The sequence below is a fragment of the Microplitis mediator genome, chromosome 8, assembly GCF_029852145.1.
Source record: "Microplitis mediator isolate UGA2020A chromosome 8, iyMicMedi2.1, whole genome shotgun sequence".
Taxonomy (NCBI): domain Eukaryota; kingdom Metazoa; phylum Arthropoda; class Insecta; order Hymenoptera; family Braconidae; genus Microplitis; species Microplitis mediator.
In genome coordinates this window covers 2780651-2804853 of record NC_079976.1, presented here as the reverse complement: position 1 = coordinate 2804853, position 24203 = coordinate 2780651, and the positions used below count along the sequence as shown (strand labels likewise).

Here is a 24203-nt window from a genome sequence, read left to right as displayed (position 1 = left end):
AGCGGTTAGTTGAGATAAGATCGATGTCGCAATAGGAAACTTACTGGAGGAAATTTTTTTCTAGTCTGATATAAAGTACTAGAATAAAATTCATTGAACTTTTCTTTAATACTATTTTTGTTATTCTTAAAATATAAATTTTAGCAGGCAAATATTTATTTTTAAAGTTAAATATTAATACTTTTGTAAAAAAAGTTAAATAAAATCGTTCTATTTAATATTCCAACAAATTAACACTCAAATATTTTTTAAAAACTTAGCAAGTTATTTTTACAAATTTTCTCACTCAATTTCCAACTTAAACATCAAATATTTGCATAAATATAAGCCAGAAAAAATTATTTCATTTCACAAACTAGATCTCGAATCCTAGATCTGTGATCTACAGAAACTAAATCTATAAAAGGGCAAATTACTTCTGATTTAAAAATAAATTTTTGAACCCAAACAAAACCACAAATCCAAGATCTCTAAATTTCGTCAGTAAATTTAAAATTAAAAAATATCAGACCCAAGCTGATCCCATTAGATAAAAAGTATTTTTTCCGGGAGCCTTGATAGCATAAAAAAACAGGAAAAAATTTTCCAATGGATTAACCGCAAACACGTGTATCAATTAATAAATTAAACATAATAAATAATAATTAAAATAATAAATATTTACTTACAATTTATCCAGCAACAAATATATAGATCACACAGGTAAATATAATAATTCTCAAAGTGTCATCATCATCATCATCATTATCATTATCATCTTCTTGACCTCGAGACCATTAGTCAACTGACCGCTGCCATAAATTCAAACGTCGCATTTTTATTTAATCACTAAAAAAATATACAATTAATATAACAAACTGCATACAACAATAAAACAATAATTATACTTACATTTAAACAATTGTTTTTTTAAACAATAACATTTATTTTTAAATACCGCGGGAATAATTAAATCGCGAATCAATAAACGAATGAATGAAAGAATGAATGAAAAGTATAAAGGTATAGACAAAAAAATATAATATCCACGTAAAATTGATCGTTCATAAGCAAAAAACGTCCGGGAAATAAAAACACGAGACCGAGACGTCCTTTTACACATCTTACGCAAACTTTGTTCAAACTTTTGTCTCTTGACGTCTCAGCTCTTTAAACAATAAAATAATAAAGTAACGACGACAATGACAATAAACACAATAAACACAAGAGTTTATTGTTGTTTTATATTTTTTAAATTTAAATAAATATTAATAGATCAAAAACGGTATTTAAAAACCCAACAATTAGACAGAACCCAACCCAGCATCAACTGACATCTGAATGTCACTCGTTTAAAATTTATAAATTAATTATTATTATATACTTTTTATCGCGCACTTTTACTTTATTATTTTATATTTAAAATAATTCACGTACATCAACTACATACGTCATTACTGTAAAATAAATTTCACGTTTTGATTACTAATGCAACGCGGAAGTTTCTTTTGTTTTAATCGCCATCTTTATTTTGGCGCCATCTTAAAAAATTTACTTGTCGGTTATTAATTTAAAATTTTATTTATTACACATTTTAATTCATAAATGTAATTAGTAATTACTAATTACTTTATTTGAAATAAATATTTAATTAATTGATACGTTAATTTATTAATTAAAACATTTTTTCAAGGGCCAGCGTGCGCGCGCGCTGCTAAAGGGAGGGGGTAAATTTAAAAATTTCAAAACCGAGTGGCGGGAGATATGATTGGGGGGGCGGAAACGTTAAAAGAGAGTACGCCGGCTTAACTAAAGATCCACGCACGCTGTCTAGTCGTGGATTCGAATCACTCGACGTTTCTACACACACATATATATATTTATATAAATATATATATACATGTATTTAACACTTGTTACACGTACATATATACATAGCACGTATAAAAATTTAACTAATTGTGTTAACAACGCAAAGATCTTTTTATTAATTACTAATTAATATAAAATATTAAATAAATAAATTTTTAAAAATGACTTCGTGACGACGGTTGTAATTTTGAGTGTGATTGTGTATATAGTGTGTTGTTGTGTGTTATTTATTATTTATATTTTAAATTATAAAATTCAAAATGTCAAAGAAGCAATGGATGGCTTTACTGATGATGTTCTTTGCTTATCTTCTTTTTGGTACCGGATTATTTTACTATCTTGAGAGTGGAGATGAAATTGAAAAAACACAAAAAGCTCGACGAGAACGAATTGAAATTAATGGTAAATTTTTAATTTAATCATTCATTTAAAATTTGATCTTTCATCAAAAATTTTATTTAAATCATCAATCAAAAAAATATTTGTCATCCCCATTAATTAATTCATTACAGAGCTAGAAAATTCCCAATTATTTAGCGGCTGACAGTTCAAAAATTTAATTCAAATTAAGAATCATCTAGAAAAAAAATATTATTTATTATTATTTTTTTTTTGTTACTCTGATTGCTTAACACTAGGCTGATTTTTGTGTGTTGATAAAATTTTAAGTGACAAGATAGTGTAATCAGTTATCAAAGCAATTAGTCTAGTACATCAGTGGGGTTTGATCTTTTAAATTCCGGTAAACGTTTTTTTGAAATGAATTTAATGGTTTTATGCTAAAGTTAATTGATGACATGCTTAAATATCCATTTATCTTTTCGATGTATTTAAGTAGGAACATTTGTACTGAGTACTGTATATTTGTATGTAGGTATGTGTGTATGGATTTGTATATTTATGTGTGTGCCTGTAAATGAGATGGATAATAACGTTAGGATTTTTGTATGCAAAGGAGTGCCGGATTATTGCGGTTGGAGAAGGCTTTGTCCATCCACGGTTTACACAATGCCATGTGTCTTTATTTATTGTTGTATTCGATCCAAGGGCCTAATCAATTTTATAGTTCATAGAAATAATTATTTTTAATTATTATCTTAACATTAATACATCAGAGATCCAGTGTCGAGTGATTTGCCATTACGGAGTATGAATTTTTCATTGTCTTCGTTCGTTCATTCATTCATTCATTCAATAATTTTATTAAAGTTTCGTTGGGAAGTTTGATTGCGTAGAGATCTCTTGGAAATAAACTCTTGTGGTTTTACGGATTATTTTTAATCAGACACTTGTTTTCTAAGTAACTGTTTTTACTTTTTTTTTATATAAATATAAATTAATATTTACTTTTATTTTAAATCGAAAAAGTTAATCCTTTATTTTTGAGTTATTTAAATTTATTTATTTATTGTTATTGTTATGTAATTGTCATACATTATTCATTACTGTAGCTGAAAAAATACAGTACATAATTATTTTTTAATAAGCAATTTATGTGTAACGATTTTTTTTTTTTTTAATTTTAGTATTTAATTTATTCAGTAGTTTTTAGGTAAAAGTATGAAACTTATCTTGGAGGGAAAATATCTCAGTAAATATCAAATTTATGGGAAAATTTATTCAGACCAAAGTTGTAGCAAATTTAATTTGGAATAAAAAATGTTGATATAAAATTTTTCATATATCGAGTAGTTTAAAAGATATTAGGGATTCAAACTTTGAAAATGGGAAATGAAAATTTTATTTTTTCAAAAATTATTTTTATTGACAAAAAGTTTATGGAAATATTTAAATTGTAATCAGTTAGTAATAATTATAAATAAATATACATATACATATATATAGTGTAATTGAATCAATAATCTTTCATTGATGATATCTCGTTGAATATCATGTTTACACAAAAAGATTACTTCAATTATGAATCAAATTCGCCGACAATTAAATCATTACCAAAAAAAAATATTTATAAATATTTCATCATCTCATATTTTAAAAAATATGACCAATCAAAATTTGAAAACTGTCAAAATGAAATTTGTTTCCTTCTTAAATCTTCTTGCGTAATTTTCCAAAAATATTATTGACAAAAATTATAAATTTTTTTTTTGCAAAATTAAAAAATTTCCCAAAGTATTTTTTTTTTTTTTAAATTAAAATCATTAAATTTTTTCAAACATCGAAATTTTTCTGTGTAAATTATTGTTCAGTAAATTTTTCATAAATAAAACTTCATTTATCTTAAAAAAAATAAATTTCAAAAAAACAATTTAAAAATAAAAATAAAATTTTATTGCTCTCATTGATCTCGAATCGTCGCAATGAAATTATCACTTGATAAAACAAAAAAAAATAATTTAAGAACTCTAATTAACTTGTTATTTCAAGAGTATTTTTTTCCAAAAAAAAAAAACAAACAAAGTATTTAAAAAAAAAAAATCACCGTTAATGACTTATATAAACAGTTAAAAAACAAAACTCAATGAACCCGGGTTCAAGTCCATTCATTTTAAAAATTTTTAAAATAAATATTCCAACACCACATTGCTGTCATTAATTCAAATAATTTTCATCATCGTACAAAAAAAATACCAATAGATAACATATTAATAACAAATATTTAAATATAAATTCGATTGCACAATAAATACGATAATTCAATAAAATAAAATTTTTTACATAAAAGGTCATCACTAATGTTCCTTTTATCAAAGTGAAGACACTTTTAGATTGATTCAAGTTCAATTGACTTGATTTATATGTACACATATATACTATATGTTCATAACTCCCAATGATTAAATTGCTAAGATGATTTGTAAATAAAATTGACAATAATTTAAATTATTACCAATTATCCATTCAAAAGCAACTGAAAAATTAAAAATTTTCATCCCTCTATTCACTCTTTACTGTTATTATTATTACTATCATTTGAATGTTGGCTTTGAATTTATTATTGCGTGTAGACGTCAAGTACAGTACTCAGTAAGGAACAAAACGTAAAATATAACTAACAAGTATCGGTTGATAAGATAATTGAAGCCAATTGTCGAGACAATAAACGTATGAGAGATCGCTTTCGCGTTGATTATATCAAGGACCGGTAATCTTTTATGAAAGTCTTCCTCTTCCTCATCCTCATCCTCATCCTCATCCTCATCCTCATCCTTGTATTTAATTGACACAAAAATATTCAAAAATATATTTCATATATTTTTTTTTGAATTACAGAATTATTGCACGAACATTATCTACCTCACACGAAAGAAGATCAACATGAAATATTTGAAAAGTTATCTCAGTACTGCGGCAAGTCGGTTAAAAATTATTCTGAAGGTGAAGAGGATCCGCTTAAATGGGATTTTTATAATACGTTTTATTTTTCATACACTGTCGTCAGTACTATCGGTAAGTTATTTCATTTATTTTTTTTTTTCATAGAAAAATTAATGGTCTAGATTATAAATAAGAATAAAACTGATATTTATTTATCGATGACGACTAGGTTTTTTTTTGTCTATTATTAGTGCTATCAGTTAATTAGTTGTAATAAATAAAAATTAATTTTAAAAGATTTAGTCACGCAGAGTTATCTGGTTTATTGAAAATGTAATTTTCTATTTATATTTTTTATAAATTTAATGGATGTCTGATTATAAAAAAATTAGTTATTTTTTTGGATTATGGAGACAAGGTTGTAAAGTAGACCTCGAAAAAAAAATATTTGGTGATTTTTTAAAAATAAGTTGGTCAATGCTAATTTAATACAATTGTTATTTATTATTTATGTTATAAATACAAATTAATTTTTTTATGTATTTCTTATATTTAATTTTTTTTTATTAATTGCGGGCAATAAAATATCATTAATTTAATTTTACTAATTAATTTTTTTTAAAATAATGAAAAATGAAACTGAGATTGAATTTAAAAAATTGACTTTTTTGAAAAAAAATAATATATGGAGTTTTGATAAATTTAATTAAAAGTTTGCTTAGTAAATTTAAATTTAAATTCATGAATCAGCCTGCAGTTATTTGATAAAATGATAAAGAAAAAATATGACTGGAAAATTATCAGTACGGGAAAAATCTTATGGACTTAATGAACTTTTAATTGAAAAAATCAGACATTAAAAAGATGAAAATTATTTAAAAATTTGTATATATTTTATGAATGCGACAGCGGTCAGTAGTTTTGCATAATAAAAAATGTTTTTTGACTAAATAAATACTAAATATGTATACACTAACTCCCAAGGTAATTTTTGTGAGAGATAAAATTGCTAAAGCAACAGCAATTACGGGAAAACAATACGTACAATACTGTCCTAAATTTAAACTTTTGCATACGATAATAGACACCCAGAGAACCTCAACTATTTCGGTGGCACTCTCGATAGCTTTAAATTCGCTGCTAAAATCTTCTATCAAATTTATTATACCAAATTTTTTTTCCTTTATTTCAAAGAAAAGTTCAAAAAATTATTGAATTTTTCGTCGTTTAAAAAAAAAATTTTTTTTCTATAAACTGGACCACAACTTTTTTGAGGAAATTCAAAAATTAACAAAAAAAAATTAAACTTTCAGGTTACGGAAATTTGGCACCGACGAAATTATCGAGTCGAATCGTCATGATATTCTACGCAATAATTGGAATCCCAATAAACGGAATTTTGTTGGCAAATCTCGGGGATTTTTTTTCCAGTGTATTTATAAAAGCCCACCGTAATTACAAGTCATACAAACAAGAGGACGACTGTCAAAAAAAACCCAAAGAGACGAAAAAATTTACATTTTTTTTCCAAATTTTAATGTACCTAGTGCCCGGTTTTGTGATATTTATATTTTTTCCCGCATTTATATTTTCCTACGTTGAAGAATGGACATACGACCAATCAGTTTACTATGCATTTGTCACCCTGACGACCATCGGGTTCGGCGATTTAGTTGCCGGTAATTATCTGACATTCAAAAGTATTTTATTTAAAATATATGAGTAATTTCACAAATCATACTAACAAATCAAATGATTTATTTACGCTTGCGTTTAAAAAATTTTAACAAAAGGGGACGCGAGGTAAGTGTAATAAATATATTAACGTAAATATAAGAGCTTGATGCTCGGTTAGCACTAGCATCAGCAAAGTAACATCACATGAGCTATTTGTATTCGTGTCAACCATATGAATCACACAATATAAATGCTCATGATTGCAACTCTTAACAATAATATATATAACTACAATAATCTACCTCATAACATTCATCACTTCTCACTATTATAATAAATTTAACAATAAGAGCATCAACATCAACATCAGCAACAATAAATAAATATAAATGTGCATAATTTATTTATTTATTCACTTACTACAGGTCAAAATTCTCCTGGCGGTAATTTTTTTGTCGGTACGTACAAGGCATTTCTCATAATCTGGATTTCCTTCGGACTTGGGTACATCGTAATGATAATGACCTTCATAACACGGGGATTTAAGAGCAAAAAAATAACCCAACTTGAGCATAAACTCGCTATGAATATAAAGCACACACAGAATAAAGTATTTAATCAGCTTACACGGGACATCAATTACCTCAGAAGAATTTTTAACGAGTTACAGCTGTCTAAAGTCAAGGTAAACTTATTTATTAACTTAATTATTACCCATAAGTGACATACAATCACCATAATAACCATCTACTTATTTATTTATTTATTATTTTTATTATTTACAGAGAATTTATATGGATGACGATGATTATGATACACCACCGGCGACCTTGATGCGCAGCAACAGTTTTCCGGACCTCCGACAGCTGGTGTATGGAGGCCTGGAGCCTATGACGCCGCCCCATCCACGTCGTCGTGCCAACAGCGAGGTCGTGCCGATGGAGAGAACAGTAGCGCGGGTCGTTTCCGAGACTGACTTGCAGCGTATTGATAAAAACGCAACATTTGCGACACACGCGATGGTACAGCCCGCGGAAATGCTCGCCCGTCTTGTAAATATACTGGGATATATACCGCCGCCGCCGGATGACGACGAGCAGATAGACATGGACCCAAGGGGAGTCCAGGGCTTCAGCGACAAGGAAATACTCTCGGGCGAGCGAAACGCTACTGAGTCCAGTTGGAAACTGGGAGGTGACAGAATCCCGTGGAGTAGAAAACCGCGTTCGCGGGCGACCAGCGAAGTGAGACTGGACCCGTCATTCGAGCCCGGGGTGCAAAGTAACCAGGAGTGGACTTGGTCTGGTCCAGCGGCGTCGAGGAAAATTCAGGAGATAATGAGAGCCCGTAAAAATGGCGCCTCCTCGAGTAAAGACAGAGATAATGCTAAAGACAAAGAGTGTAAATCATTATTCCCGCTGAATTTGCCAAAGAGTGTGCCGCTGCCACGTTGGATCAAGCAGCTGTCGACTAAAAAAGACGGACGGACACGTAACTCCGTTTCGGTAGGGGATTTGGAGAGTAATGATGACGATTATCTGTCAAATGTAACGGGTTATACGGACAGATCGACGTACTTTACACACACCGGCGCCGCGGACTTGTCGACAAGTCTAGAGGGTAGTAGTCTGCTTGAAGAAACGACACTCGCGGACTTCATACGTGCTCTGACTGCGCTACACTCTCACGTGGGCGCAGTCCCTGATGAATTTATTAAGAAGCCGCAGAGAAAAATGGGAACGGCTTCGCTGACTCCGCCAAAGCTGCCGAGTCTCTTTACGCTTTTCGCCCCGCCGACTGAGTCTTCCTCCGTGCCCCAGAGTAATCAGAACACCGTGACGGGAGCTGCCGCGAGAAGATTCTCTCTGAGAACAGTAGAAAATTCATCGCCTCTTTATCAAAGAAAAAATAGTTTAGCGCCGGCAAAACCTAGAAATAGAAGATTTTCATTGCGACCTGTCGTAACGCCTCTAGGAACAACACCCCAAGCTTCGCCGTATCTTTCAAACCTGAGAAAAGATTCTTCGAGTCCACCGCCGGCTTACAGCGCAAACTTCGCCTTCGAAGGCTCAAAAGAGCCTCTGGTATCAATGGAAGGCGCTCCTGGGGTTTCTTCACCTGTCAGCACTCCCGCTCATCGGCTGTCACTTCACAACTCAAACATTCCTGGCGCAGACTCACAAGTGCCAGTTGCCAAAGGATTGTCTTCGCGTTGGCGCGCGGGAATACTCCAAAGGCAACTTAATCAGCAGCGGCGTGTCCGCGCTTTCAGTCTCAGCGACGTTAATTCAGACGGCACCCAAACCGTTACTGACAGAAACAACTCAATCAGTCCTTTGGCTCTAGATCCAGCGGTCAAGACAACGACCTTCGGACCCAGAGACCCTTCGAATAAATTTTCCACCCAAAAGACTGTGACGATCGTCTCGCCGAGTCACGAAAATCGAGCCAAGACCACCGACAGCAAGCAAAGTAGTGCGCCCACGCGCAGACCATTCCTGAGAGCTCTGTCTGCTCTGAATAATCCTTTCTCCAGCAGTCAAGTTGAATCCCGGACTACTTACACAAATCCTTTTGTCATTGACATGGAGAGTCCGGAATTAGCGGCAACTAGTGAGGGTCTGCAGAGTCGCAATGTATCTCAAGGATTAATGGAAGTTAAAAATATAAAAACGGTGCCATTGACACGGGATTTAACCGATGGATCAACGTCAAGTGATCCTACAATTGTTGTAATACCTGGCAATGATAATAATAAAATAAATGATGATAAAATAGACCGTGAGAATGCCAGCGCGTGTGCTAGTACAGGCCCAGGTACAGGCATTAAGTCTGATAGTAAATTTGTGTCAGGGATAATGGATAACATATCAAGAGAAATTGATTCGATAAATATATCAAATCCGTCAATAAGTAATTGGACGGACGTAAGACGTGACGTGGGCAGAAAAGTATCAACAGTTTCTGAATGCAGCTCTAGAGACTCGAGCAGCGAAAGTATAAAAAATTCAGACAAGCCGAGAGTTTCTGTTGATTCTTATAAGTCCCTTATTGATGATAAGATTGACAGGCCCAGCGAGGATCCATTTTTGAGATACAGCAGGGCGTCGAAACAACTTAATGACAATTTACGGGACGAATCTTCAAGCTCCCATGAACAAACTAAAGTACCGACTGGTCTTGGCGATAGTCCGCGTGAATCTTCAACTTAAATTTGAACTGATTAATTGTAATTTTTAATTATTTATTAAGATTTATAGATTAAGATGCAGGTGAAGATTAAGACGAAGATTAAGATGAAGACGAAGACTAAAATTGTCTGAGGTTTTAAATTCTGTGATAGATAATGTATTAATTGTAAATAATTATATTTTTGACTCAGCTGGCTGTTGTCTTTTAAGTACCTAGTTTTAAATAGTTAATTATTAATTTATATAATCAAAAGGTCACTTATTGTGCCATGAGTGTAAACTTCCTGTAAATAATTCATTTAATTTGATAAATTAGTTAATTTACTTATTTAAAATATGAATAAAAAAAGACGTGACAATAATTTTATGTCAAGATTAAATTTATAAATAATTATCGAGACTCAGATTCAATCAAAATAATGTTATTTAATTTAATTAAAAAATTAATTATTATTTTTGCGGTAACTTTTTATTTTAAAAAAGTTTGTGACAAAATAAATTATGTTAGTAATAAATTTTCTAGTTCCATTTTATTCTAGTGTCCCGGTTATTTTTTATTTTATTTAAAAAATTATTAAGAAAAAAAAAATGCATGAAAAATTTTACTGCAGAAACTTATTTAGCTAGATGTTTTTTAATCTCCTGGACGAGATTCGCACGAGGGACGGAATGCTCAGCTCTGGTACCGACTTCTCTGAGAGTGACTTCACCACGTGCGAGCTCTTTCTCCCCGATAATAATAGCCAAGGGTATGCCGTTGTCTTCGCAGTGCTGGAGCTGGGCCAGGATCTTCGGGCTTTTTTTGTACGACTGCTCGGCATTGAGTCCTGCGTCCCAGAGCTCTACGAGAATGCGCATTCGCTCTTCGTGTAAATTTTTCTGAGCTGCTGCCACAAAGACCTGAACTTGGGTGGTCCGGGTTTTCTGCCCTTTCTCAGCTAAACGATTCTCTAGGACACTAAATATTCTTTCGACGCCCAAAGAAACTCCTACACAAGGTACGTTTTTCTTTTTCGCGTCAAACATGCCTACGAGATTGTCGTAACGGCCACCACCTGCTACACTTCCTACTTCACTGTCTGAAATTAAAATTAATAGTTAATAAATTTCTATTTAATTTTGAGTCATCTTTAAAAATTAAAATTTATTTTAATGATGTGCCTTCAACTGATCCCAGCAATTTTATATCACGACAAGTGATCCCTACAAATTGATCCCACCGATATCTGATTCTATCTGATGATAATAAAAGTAATGAAAATTTTTATAAAACTGATGAATTAGAAAATCAGTTTCAGTTGGACCAGTTGTCAATTGGATCTAGTCTATGGGATCAGTTGTCGTGTGATCACTTACTGGAGATCCGTTTTAATTTTAATTAAATGGTTTAATAAACGCACCAGTTAAAACAGCTTCGTAAATAACTCCAGTATAATAATCTAGTCCACGTGCTAAACTCAAGTCAAAGATAACTTTATCAGAAACTTTAAATAGATCGCAGTATTTAAGCAACAACTCCATAGCATCGAGACCCTGTTTAGCAGCTGGTTGTTTAATTAAAAGCTCATCCTGTCGGAGCTCTTCGATAAGTTTGGCGTCTCCACGTTTAGAAACATATCCGCCAATTTTGTCAGCAATCTCTCCGTCCAATTGCTTCTCCTCAATCATCTCCTTGCGGACGTCTTCCCACGGACTTTTGTCCAGTTTATCAACCGACGAGCATATCGTACGGAATTTATCAGCGGGCACACCGCAAGCTGCGAAAATCCCGTCCAGGAGACACCGGTGATTAAGTTTTATGACAAACGCTCCAATGTCTAGAGCAGTGAGCGCCTCAGAGACTATTCTTACACACTCAGCGTCTGGCAACATCGGGTCATATTGACCGGCAATGTCAAAATCACACTGATAAAATTCACGATAACGTCCTTTGGTCATTGCCGGGTTGTCACGCCGGTAAACTTTAGCAATATGATATCTTTTAATGTTTGTTATTTTACTCATCGCTAAGTAACGAGCAAACGGTACCGTCAAGTCATATCTCAAGGCTAAAATTTCACCGCCTTGATCTTTTAAGTCGTATATTAATTTTGAATCTTCTCCGTATTTGCCTGTCAGTACTTCCTACAATTTTTTTTTTATTTAAAAATATTTAATTTAATTTTTTTTATCAATTTTTTTACGCTGAATATTTCAGAGTCCGGAAAATTTTTATTACATAAAAAAAATATTTTTAATTTTAAATAAAACTGACAATTATTTTTAAAAATTAAATTTTAATCTTCGCCTTTTAATAAAAAAATAAATTATTTGACTGGTGATAATTAAGTAACCTCGAGCCTAGATGACCTTTCTAAGATACTAGACTTTAAAAAACTGATCAATCTCCACATTCATTTTAATTATCAACATTCAGATCTACTTGATTTTAAATCGCTCTGGTCTCGGTCACTATAAACCAGCAACAAAACTTTAATTTTCTTTTATCATAAAATATCTAAAGAACTAGAGCAGAAAGGACTTTCATCAGTACTCTGATACTCAGCGTAAGTGAATGTTATAAAAAAAATGTGTTCTATTAATAATAAAACATACTTTCAGTTCAAATATCGGAGTGTCGATGGTCTCAGCACCATGACGCTTGAATACATCAACGATTTTATCTAAAACCCCGAGCCTCAAAGCCATTTGCTCTGGACCGTAATCCCTCGTGCCCTTGGGTGTCTTGAGCGTGAATTTTTGGGGGCCAGCATCTCCATCTCCGAGCTTCGCTTTGAGTTCCAGCAACTTGGCAACTTCCTCATTGATCTAAACAATTTTAAATAAATTTACTAAGTCAGTAATTGTCTTGCTGGTGATAAAAATAAAGTATTTAATGCTCCTACCTGTTCGACAGTAACAGAGTAGAGACATTTATGAGCGTTATTGATGACGTTCGATAGATATTTAAACCGTAACATGGTACCAAGGTGACGGGTCAACATATTTTAACCAGAATCAAAGATAAAACATCCACTTCAGTTGGTTTTTTAAACTAAACTGACAGTAGAGATACCAATTAATGTCACTGCCGCGGATTTTTTTAAAAATATAGTGCTAAATATTTATTTAAATCTGTGGCAGTGACATTTAAAGCTACTGCCTCACCTTCTGGTCAAGATGACCATCAGAAGTGATGACATCTGAGCAAATACTGACGGCTAATTCTATCAGAGGATCATTAGTGTCATTGACTATGGGAAATTTTGAGCTTTCAGCGGCTGAATAACTTTTTATGTTGACAAGCCAACGTTTAATATGCGGCCAGCGATCAGTATTATTATTATTGTTAGTAAATAATGAATTAAATTTATTAAATAATTTAATATCTTGATTACAAGGAGACCAGCCACCAATGAAACTTACTCTAGATAATTTTAAATTAATATCGTGGAGTTTTGAATTTAAATTTGAATTTCCGGAGCCCTGGGAAATAAATTTTTTTAATGACACATAATTATTTTGTAACTTAGATGAGACTTGATACATTTTAATTTATAAAATCATTGATAAATTTTTGTATACTGATAGACAATTGTTTAATTGTATGAGATTGTTTGGTTGGGATTTTAAATTATGATGGAATGTTGGAGGCCATATGTTGTTAGAAAAAGTATGAGAGGGTGGAAAATAATATTTACCTGAGTACTGTCTGCTTTAGCGGATTTTAATTTTCTAACGAGATCGCCCTGTTGCTTAATTTGATCCTGCAAGTCCATGTGAGTTTCGTCATCCATAGTGTGGACCATGTGGTTTTGCTTGATGTGTTACTGTGATGTCATGCCACAGCCAGGACCAATTATCAATTGCTACGATTTAAATCTTTGTGTGTGTGTGTGTATTGTGTTTGTGTGTTTGGTATTTGGATAAATTTCTGAGAAAATGTGAAAGAAAAAGGTCTGGTCTGGGGTATGGGTAAAATAATAACCGGGTACTGACATCTAATGGACTGGAGTCTGGTGTTCTTGACAAGAATCGATAAAAATGATGGTGTCAGAAGAAGACGGAAGATGGCGGTATGGTATAATTCAAAATGGCGGTTTATTATAACCGGTGATCATGGCGGTGGTCTGAGGCGTAAGACTTCAGCCTCTAGAATTTAAGATTTTTTTCTACTTGTAAACAATAATTACAAAGACTTAGTTAAGACAGCAATATCAGAATCTACTATCAGCAAAAACAGAAAAAAGGAGTGATTGATTTATATACAGAGACAGAGGAGATCTAAGATGCAGCTGTTGATACACCTTTCACACCTCTCACCTTTCACACTTTCCTGAAAATCTTGGTGACTATAGTGAAGAGCAAGGTGAAAGATTCCATCAGGACATCAGTGTAATGGAAAAACGTTATCATGGTCAGTGGGATGTCACTATGATGGCAGATCACTGTTGGACACTACAGAGAGATCTACCTGAAGAAATGAGGAAACGAAAGAGAAACCCTTTATGTAGGACATTTGAGGACAAATGGGTTAGATATAAGCGGAGAACGAATTAATATTGAAATAACGTTTCTATAAAGATTTTTTGAAGCATATTAAAATTTTTTTATGTTTTAGGCCAAAATATTTTTTATATATATATCACAGATCGAACAATATGATTTCTTTTATTTATTTCGATTTAAAAATTGATTTTTGTTATACCAAATTTTATTTTTTTCGATTTTTTGGGAATTTTTGCCATTTATTTAAAATTTTAGAGATGTCTGAGCCATGGATGTTCGAGAATTATATGTGACAGATAAACATACATGAAAATAATTATTTATTTAGCCCTATAAAATTTTTTTCATCACAATACTAAGAATTTTTTTGCTTTTTTGCAATTTTTTGGGGTTTTTTGGAATTTACTCAGACTTTAAATGGCTAATGTTTTAAATAAACTTCAGGTTAGTATGTGGAGGACCGAAATACATAAAAATCATGCTTAGTTAGGGTTAAAAAAATTTATAAATTTGAAAAACGGTCGATTTTTGTGTATTTTTGAGGTTTTTTAAAGTTTTCTAAAAATCTGAGGGTGTACGGGTTAAACGGACCTCGGATTCGGATTCAGCGGGTCAAAATACATGGGAATAAATCGGTCCCGTCAAAAGTATAGAGAACTTTTTTTTTTTTGTGTGCCGGTGTAATTAGTTAATTTCTAATTATCTTTAACTAATTTTTACAAAAAATACGTAATTCCGGATACTCAGAGAAAAAATATGTATGGGATTTTTATAGGATATCCTAGAGAAATCCCATACACCGGATATTCAGAGAATAAACATTAAATCACCACTCACTCAGTCAGTCATTAATTCTACAACATTTATATTTTTAATCATATTCACAAACTAATAGAAAGTTTTCAACGCAACAACGACTGGTTCGAACATTTGAATTTGAACTTAAAGGGCTCCCAGGGCTGGATAGTGTAAGAATGAGCTCCCATAGTTTCTTGCAAGCTATTCAACGCTGGAATGTTTTCTGAGCATCGTCTCGTTCGAGCTGTACGGTACTGCTTCAAACCCACCAATGCGCATGCGCCGACATCTGCGCATGCGCAAGGTTCAAAAAGGACGCTGACTCACGCCATCTTGGTCAGTTGGCGGGCTCTCGGCTCCATTGTTCTCAAGCGACTCATTAGTGAAACGGTGCGAGCGACCGTTACGCTGATTATTTATAACAATTAATATATTTATAGTGAATATTTATTATTAATTAAAGTCAATTTAATAGTAAAAGTGTTGTGGTTATATATAGAAACAATATTTTATATAAATAATTCGTTAATAATAATTATTATTCAGTTACAAAGTCTGAGAATTTTTTTTGAGTGTGAACTTGGCTGACAATCGGGAATTTTAAAAATTTTTGAATGAATAAATTAATCGATTGAAATAAAAAATGTTAAAAAAAATGCTTAGTTAGATAATTGAAAAACCAGTACGTGCATTTTTTTTAATTTTGTTATTTCAATTCATTAATTTAATTATTCAAAATTTATAAATTCTTTCTTATCTGCTACATTCACACTCATGATTTTTCGTACCCTGTGCTGTTGATTCTGAAACTAAATTTTATTATTTCGCGTTAATTATAGATGTTTGCTAATATTTTCGGGCTTTAAATTATCGGGTAAAAATCAAGTAATAGAAATTGAAAAAAAATTGAAGTTGAAATTTAATCAAAATGGCGAAATCTAGTAATTAGTTCGTGGCGTCAGTTTTTATAATTTCGGGTTTTCATGCTTTTAAATAATTATTTCAACCGCTTTTATTAATTATAATTAATTTTTAATCAATGAGTATAAGTGATTGTTGTGAAGTTTAGTGAAGTTTAGTGTAGTGAAGTGAAGTTAGTGTTCATAGTGATGCTGCTAATTTTTTATACTTTTATTCAGCTTTTGTCCATCAAGGTAATCATCGATTACAGAAATTGATTTTTTTTACTGAGCATTAAATTATTTTTCAGACATCTGAATTATTAAATTTATTTTTTTGTCTTGTTTCAGCCCATGCCAGGTACCAAACTCTTCCTGATCCCTCTCCAACGCAGCGAGTCATCAAATGTAAGTTTTTATTTTAAATCCAAATTAATTATCCCATGCAATGATCCAACATGGCTGCCTATTCAATTATTTTAATCAATAATTGAATGTTAACTATTTCCGTGAAAAATTAAAACCACTTTTGCCCCAAGAATTCAAACATTCGTATATTTCTCCCAACTACTTTGCTTAGGAATCAAATAGTTCATAAAATTGCCAAAGTCATCCGAAGAAATTTTGTAGGTTTTATTCTCAATCATCGTTAGAATTGATTGATTAATTAGGTGACCATGAATGCTGAGATTAATCAGAAATTTTAAATCATTCGTAGAATAACAAAAACTCTAGTTTTTTTTTTTTTTTCGAACGAGTATTTGATAATCTCGTCGATGAATTTTATTTTCTTAAACTTAATTATTTAAATAATACAATAATCACAAAAAAATCTTTACATTACGGTATTTTATGAACATTTAAATACACAATTATGATTATATTTGTATACATCAGATAGTTTGTCTTAAATTCTACTTAAAGAAATAGCAAAATATAATAAACATCAAAAAATCATACACTCAAATAAAACTAATTTCGTAAAACTATTCACAAAGATCTGAACCGAGTCTTAATTTCATCATCAGTAATAATAATAATAATAAATATTATTATTGAATAAAATAAAAATATTGTCAATTGGAAAACTGGAATTATCAACTAAATATCTAATGGAATAAATAAGCAGTAACTAATTTCTTAACTTAAATTATTAGTACGATAAGACTATTTTTTTTAAGCTCGTATTGCAATATATTTTATAAAATTAATAATTCAAGTATAAATGGCTTTCAAATTCGTAATTAAAATAGTTTTTTTAGTATAATTGTTGAGTTGTTGTGAGTTTTTCAGAAGACTTATGCTATGTAGACACTTGTTTATTATTTTTGTTTTGTTTCATATTTTTTTATGATACTTTAGACACAAGATTATAAAATATAATTATTTATTGCACGATTAATAAACTTATTAATCGTAATCGTAAGAAGCTTCGCGTTTATTAATCAGACTTTCACATTCTTCTTCATTGGCAACAATTTGTGTCGTTTGTGGTCTTATTAATTTTTTAGCTTTTGATACTTTTCCAAGACCCTGAGTAAATCCACTTGCACCAGATACACTAGAAAAAAGACTATGATAGTAACATTAAATTAAGTAAAGCAGTTTAATTTTTAAAATAGTCGAAATTAATGTCTCCGTCTTTGACTCTTTATTTTTGGTTCCGTCACTCGTAATCCAAAGACATTAAATCCGCGAAAAATTATCCGAAGACATTTTATCCGATAGACAAAATATCCCCGGACTAAATACTCGATAGATAAAACATCCCCGACAAATTATCTCATAATATAAATAGTACGGTACCCTTTTATCAGAAATGTTTAATATATTTTCACATAAAATTTGAGTGTGTGATATTAAAAATAGATCAACACATATATTTGAATTCGTACTGTGCCTTTTTTTCACAAATTTTGGGTGGGTATTATTTTGGAAATAGGTCAACACATGTTTGGAATGGTACAGTACCCGTTTATCGAGAACCATTAATTATTTTTTCACTGAAAATATATTTTTCTGAATAAGATTTATCGACAAGATATTTTGACAAGGATTTTTTGTCTCTTGAATATTTAGTTCAAGGAAATTTTTTCTATAGGATAAAATATCATCGGATTTCATGTCGCGGATCTATTGTCCACGGATTACAATTCGTGTCACCTTATTTTTTATGAATAATAGAAAATATCAGCTATTAAAATAACTTACACAACATCCATTTCATCATCATCACCGCCAGCAAGATCATCATTTACTGTAAAATACGGATTTGCTGATGCTGGTCGGAATTTATAACCAGTTAACACAAAAAATACATAAGTTGCCAATTCTCTAAACATTTCGTCTAACCATTCGTATTGGAACGGTACAGTCATCTATTGTTAACAATTCAATTTAATTAATTTAAATAAATAAAAATATATAAGATAAGAGACCTAGTACCCGATCACTCATGTATTTCTATATCTATATTTAGTATACTCTACGAAATATAGATCTACAAAGACAAAGAGTGATCGGACACTAGGTCTCGTACCTTAATTCAAAGGAGGAGGCTGCTTACCTTTAATAAGTACATAATTATTCGTGTGAAATAAATATAACAAACGATCATGATATAGAAATGTCTAAATAGTTTTAGTTTTTGAAGATTAATGGCAGCTTTGCCGTCAGTATTTGCTGATTCTTGTAAATGTCTGATACTCCAGACAACGGGAAACAAAATAGCCCCGCAACAGAGTAAATCTACTAGTATAAATACATCACGCCATGTCTTATGCTCTATGTCACCTTCTTCACTTTCTTCGATTATTATTTCTGCTACGTTAGCTAATACCTGTTCACAAAAATTTATTATTTATTGTCGGGTTTATTTATGATTGGTATTATTGTTTTTGTTACTTTGTGCGAGTGGGAGGCTTACCTGTAGAGGTATAACAATCATAAAAAGTTTTTTATCTTTATCAGCGAGGATATGTTTTATAAAGTCCCAACCAGTTCCAATGAGAACAATTGTAATAAATAATACAGCTCCTTTTAATAAATGAGTTATGTAATAAAGTATTGCCCAAGCTGCGACATGTTCACCTTTTGTTTGTATAAAGTGATAATTTATTCCATGAAATAGAAGAGAGAAAGATTTTAAAAAAACCAAAACTGCCATTAAATAGTGAATTTTAAATACTGGGTTTCTGTAAAATAAATTATTATTTTTATTAGGAAAATTTATAGTCATTTCAAGAACTTCAACATTTCGGACCTCGTTATAAGACTATCGTTCTGTCCTTTTTATAAACCAGGTATCGCGATAGTTTGAGAGAAACTAATAGTCTTATAACGAGGTCCCTGCCCTGGTGGAAACTTTTCGGACTTTTGTATGAAAAAGTCAGTTCTAGAGTTCTAAAGACTTTTTCAGACAGAAGTCCGAAAAATTTTCACCCGGGTATACTTTAATAGTTTTGGCAACTTTATTTTACTTCAGAATAAAAAATAAAAATTTTTGTTTATATTTGAGTAGAAAAATTTGACTTACTTGCTTTTTTTGAGTATCAAAACCCAGAAACAACCAGAAAAAAAGAATAGTAGAGACATCATAAAGTAAAGAGCAGGCAGTGGCATTTCACCAGCACTCAAAAAATTTCCATTATTAATCTCCGTGATATGCATCGTAAAATTAACTAACGATCTATCATTGTCATAATAATTATGACAGTTATGGAAATAAAAATTGTACAGTCCTTCTTCATCTTCATTCATAACGTACATAGCAAAGCTAGTATTCAAATATTTTTCTCCATCAATAGTTTCCATCGTCATGTTGAGTTTGACATTAGAACAGGGTGAATTAGCTTCACTTTTTTCCTCGACATTGGTGTCTATAGACAAAAATATCAGTGATACATTAAATATCTGGATAAAATAAAATCTGACAACAGTTTTTATAATTTATTTGAATTACCCGTCCACCTGTTGGCTTTATTTCTGACATTTAACACACTACTTGTTACGATCTATTTATAAATTCTGGACTCTAGTAAAGTAAAATCCTATATAACATTTATAGAACTTTATATTTAGATTTAAAAGCCTTCGCTTGTTGTTTATGATTGTCAACATACGAGTACAATGATCTTACGTTCGTTAGCGTGTGTAGTAAATTATGACATTTAAATATCAATTTACCGGTTAGTAGCATATTAATTATGACAATTATCATTTAGGTTCTTTCAGTTTTATTTTATCCAAGGAAGCTTGGATCTGAGCCAAGTTTGTCACCTAAATACTATTTCTGTTATTTAAATGTACTGTCACGTACATTTATTTAAAAACTATGAATGAAATAACTTGAGACATTTCTAATAATAGAATAGAAGTTTAATTTATATAAATGTCTCTATCGCAATAAGTCAAAAATATGTTCATCGGAATTAATAATTACGCGAATAAACCCCAGGCCATTAACGCGGTCTCCGTTCAAAGAAAATTTAAATACTTTTATCTATTAAATAAATATATTACCAAGTGATGTATCACGTTTACGACGTGGAAATAACTGAGTATCACTAAATCCAGATATTGATCCCCTTTTTTTTCTAAAGCTCGATAGTTGATGTATATCACTATAAATATGTAATGATTTGACGTTTGAACTACATGTTGCTTTCAATCTACACAACAAAAAATTATCATAAGTAAACAAATAATTATTTTTTTAAATATTTAATTACAAGCATTCACTTAAAATCCCTGATTAAACAACTGAATTCGATCGAATTAAACAGAATTAAATTTTTAATTCAGATAAATTCTGTTAATTCGGTACTTAACTTAAAAATGAATTCTGTCTAATTCGGCAGGAAAACCAGAATTTGTCAAAATTAAAACAAATTTAAATAATTTTATTCGGTTTCATTCTGATTAATTCAAAAATAATTCTCCAATTTCTGGTTCTGAATCCGAATTAAACTGAATTAAAACGAATTTGAAATTTTTAAATCGGTCGAATTCAGTTGTTTAATCAGGGATGACAATTTGCTAATCAATGTCAATTAAATTTTTTAAAATTATCAATTAAATACCAACGTCTTCAAGAAAAAATCAGTCGCGGTATTTTTAAATTCTACTAGCAGCAGAAAACTCTAAATAATTTTTTTCAACCTTTACAAAAATTGCAGAACAAAAATATTTTTGATAAAATTTATTGTAAAGCCGCGATATCAGCTTTTGTTATCGGTGCTGGATAAAAACTGACGTCAATATTTAAATTTATCAATGCTTGTAAATAAATATATTTAATATGCAGTAAAAAAAAAAATTACTGTAAATTTTTTAAATCCATAATAAAATAAATAACTGCACTATCATCTTTAGAGTCAATATCATTATGTGGATTTATTGGTCCTTGCAACAAACATTTTTCTTGATGACTATCATCTAAATATGGATTAACAATATCACTTCTCGTTCTGTCTAAACTAAATCCATACTAAATAAAAAAACAAGCAAAATAAATAAATTAATTTTCTATTAATTAACAAACACTTGTGCGTAATAATAATAATGACCGTAAAGTTGGCGGACATCGGAAAATTTTTAAAATTTTGAAATAATAAAATGAAATTTTTTAAACAACAAAATTTAAAAATCGGCTTGTAGAAAATTCTAAAATCAGTACATGCATTTTTTTATCATATCAATTTAATTGTATAATTTTTTTAAATGTAATTCAAAAATTGTCTTATGTCTGCCACATTTACACTCATATAAAATGAGTGTGAATGTAGCAGACATCAGACAAATTTAAAAATATAAATACATGGAGTAAATAATTTAAAAAATAATATTTGTAAAAAATGCACTTACTAATTTTTAAATTTTTTAAATGCGCGTTTTTTTTAAATTGAATTTTGTTAGTTATTTACTCTATTTATTTGAAATTCAAAATTTGTCTGATGTCTGCTACATTCACACTCATTCATATAAAAATAAATATTTCCATAGATAATTAAAATTTTCTTACAATATCGGTGTCCTTAAAAGGTTTAACCTTGAAGTTTGTTAGATTAACAGTAAGACTTCCACGTTGATAAAATCCAAATGTTGTTAATGCGATGTAACGTCTGCCATCGTTCTAAATATTTAAATATATTAATTATTAATTAATTTATAGCAGTAATAATAATAATAAAAAATTTAAAATACGAACCCGTATATCAAGTTTATGAATTCTTCCAGAAGCAAAACCCAGTGATAATAATATCCAATAAATTAACGTGGTCATTATAAATATATATTGTTAATAAAAATATACTTTGATAATCATTAATTAATAAATTGATTTATTTAACATACTACACTTTTTACAAGTAATAAAATTCAGTGAGTTAATTGATTTGTTGAATTTAATTAGGACTAACAATTATGGATTCATATCATACAGCAGAAATAATAACAGTCTGGCTGATGTATTAATGTTACTGATATTTATAGATTGATAAATGGTTATTATTATTATTATTACTATAAATTATGAATGATGGAAATTGAAAGATGATTTAACAAAAGATGAACCGTTTAAATGAAAGTTAATTTAGGGAATGAGGTTTTGGAATGACAGATTACATTTTTACCGGTTTGTTTTAAATTTTATCTGTTAGATGACACTCCCGCCATTATTCTGGTCTTGAATTTAGATTTTTATTTATTTGTTTCACAGGTAAATAAATAAATAAATAAATAAATAAATAATTATTTATGTAATTTTTTTATTGGTTCATATTTTTGATGATTATAATTTATTTCATTGGATAATTAAACTATGATAGAAATAAATGTAGAGGTTTGTCTCATGGCTTGGCGTTCTTGCCGTACTTTTCTGGTTCGAGTGCAACTTGCCACCATCTAAATTTATTGGATAATTGAATTATTACTTAGAATTTTGAATGATATATTTTGTAAATGTAAATAACTTACTCTGGTTTCCTTGAGTCATTATATCTCCAAATAATTAGTGCGACACCCAGTACTACGGAGGGATAAACAAATGGCCGCGTAATCATTTTTGATGGTGAATAAACTTAGTTGTTATAAATAAATGTTATCTGGAATTTTTGTTTAATTATTAATGGCAATAATGATAATTGTTTACATAATTTATTTTACCTTAGTAGAGATGAAAGAATTGTGGTTATGAATTATTTTGGTTACTAGTTTTTAGAAATGAAAGTTGTCACTAGATGGCAGGTTATTTTGTTTCTGATTTAATTTTGTTAGCGGAGGGAAATTACAGATATTTCAGAAATTCAAATTAAGGCTGGGCCGTACTAAACGAATTTTTAAATTTTACTTTTCTTTTAATTTATTAACAGGGGTTATCAGATATTTTCGGCTGAGTTTTTTTCGGAAACAAAATCTCTAATTACAAAATACAGACCGCATATTGATGCACTACTGTCTAATCTATCGAAGTGCGCTTAAATTGTTTGACAATATTCGTTTGTTTAAGAGAAAAATTCGGCTAAAGTTTCCATTTACTGCACAAGTGTAACAAAGATAATATTGTTCGTGGGTTTGAGTGTAGTAAAGAGAGAAGTACGAACTCCTGTTAATCAATTTCAACACTAAATATCAAACAAACTTTTATCTTAAATAGTTTATTATACTATTATGATGCATGTAAAAAACTGTACAATGATTATGATGGTAGATCTAGACATAAAAAGATAAAATTATGTAAAATCAATAAAACGAAATACTGCAAAAGTCCATACTACGTAGCTACCAAATATTTTAATATGTTGCCAATTCAATATAAAGAATTATCGAAAATTAATAAAACAAACAAAGTTGAAATAAAAAAATGGTTATCAAATACTCAAAGACATCTAATTCTCTAAAATAATAAACAATTAGTTACTAGATACAAAATCAAACCAAATTTAGAATAGATCAGATATTAATTTGTAATTTATCCTTTAGGCTAATGAAAGAGTGACTCTATTAGTAATAAATATTTTTG

The 24203-nt window shown here is 30.4% G+C and overlaps 4 protein-coding genes across 10 annotated transcripts in view; 1 reads left to right on the top strand and 3 right to left on the bottom strand.

The window, feature by feature from the left end:
• The window catches only part of LOC130672916 (uncharacterized), a 31040-nt gene extending 29486 nt beyond the window's left edge, over positions 1-1554 (bottom strand). Inside the window, exons 1-3 of one of the 3 annotated variants that reach the window (XM_057477703.1) lie at positions 1282-1551; positions 892-1147; positions 669-828 (exon numbers count right to left, since the gene is read on the bottom strand). The gene's annotated coding sequence lies outside the window, so the exon portion shown is untranslated. Of the gene's footprint in view, positions 1-668; positions 829-891 lie in introns of all 3 variants that reach the window. The other 2 variants (XM_057477704.1, XM_057477702.1) reach the window with 2 other exon arrangements.
• Positions 1555-1793: 239 nt separating this feature from the next.
• Positions 1794-10460, top strand: LOC130674050 (open rectifier potassium channel protein 1). The gene is made up of 5 exons (XM_057479330.1): positions 1794-2253; positions 5086-5262; positions 6444-6809; positions 7233-7492; positions 7593-10460. The coding sequence occupies exons 1-5, from the start codon at positions 2112-2114 to the stop codon at positions 10017-10019; spliced, it is 3372 nt and encodes a 1123-aa protein (XP_057335313.1). The 5' UTR covers positions 1794-2111; the 3' UTR covers positions 10020-10460.
• On the bottom strand, positions 10435-13950 carry LOC130674051 (histidine--tRNA ligase). 4 transcript variants are annotated; one of them, XM_057479331.1, is made up of 5 exons: positions 13679-13950; positions 13146-13463; positions 12594-12806; positions 11399-12122; positions 10435-11077 (listed from the first exon to the last, which is right to left on the bottom strand). In XM_057479331.1, the coding sequence occupies exons 1-5, from the start codon at positions 13784-13786 to the stop codon at positions 10614-10616; spliced, it is 1827 nt and encodes a 608-aa protein (XP_057335314.1). In that variant the 5' UTR covers positions 13787-13950; the 3' UTR covers positions 10435-10613. The 4 variants fall into 4 exon arrangements, with proteins under 4 accessions (XP_057335314.1, XP_057335317.1, XP_057335318.1 ...); XM_057479334.1 differs by lacking the exon at positions 13146-13463 and adding an exon at positions 12884-13037 and having other exon boundaries at positions 10436-11077; positions 13679-13946; XM_057479335.1 differs by lacking the exon at positions 13146-13463 and adding an exon at positions 12884-13032 and having other exon boundaries at positions 10436-11077; positions 13679-13946.
• Positions 13951-17015: 3065 nt separating this feature from the next.
• Positions 17016-22680, bottom strand: LOC130672632 (protein GPR107). Of its 2 annotated transcripts, none has more exons than XM_057477277.1 (9): positions 22392-22680; positions 22206-22316; positions 21505-21671; positions 20705-20853; positions 19719-20061; positions 19110-19377; positions 18750-19022; positions 18395-18561; positions 17016-17756 (listed from the first exon to the last, which is right to left on the bottom strand). In XM_057477277.1, exons 1-9 carry the CDS (start codon positions 22464-22466, stop codon positions 17594-17596), a joined length of 1716 nt encoding a protein of 571 aa, XP_057333260.1. In that variant the 5' UTR covers positions 22467-22680; the 3' UTR covers positions 17016-17593. The 2 variants fall into 2 exon arrangements, with proteins under 2 accessions (XP_057333260.1, XP_057333261.1); XM_057477278.1 differs by having other exon boundaries at positions 17122-17744.
• Positions 22681-24203: the final 1523 nt, after the last annotated feature.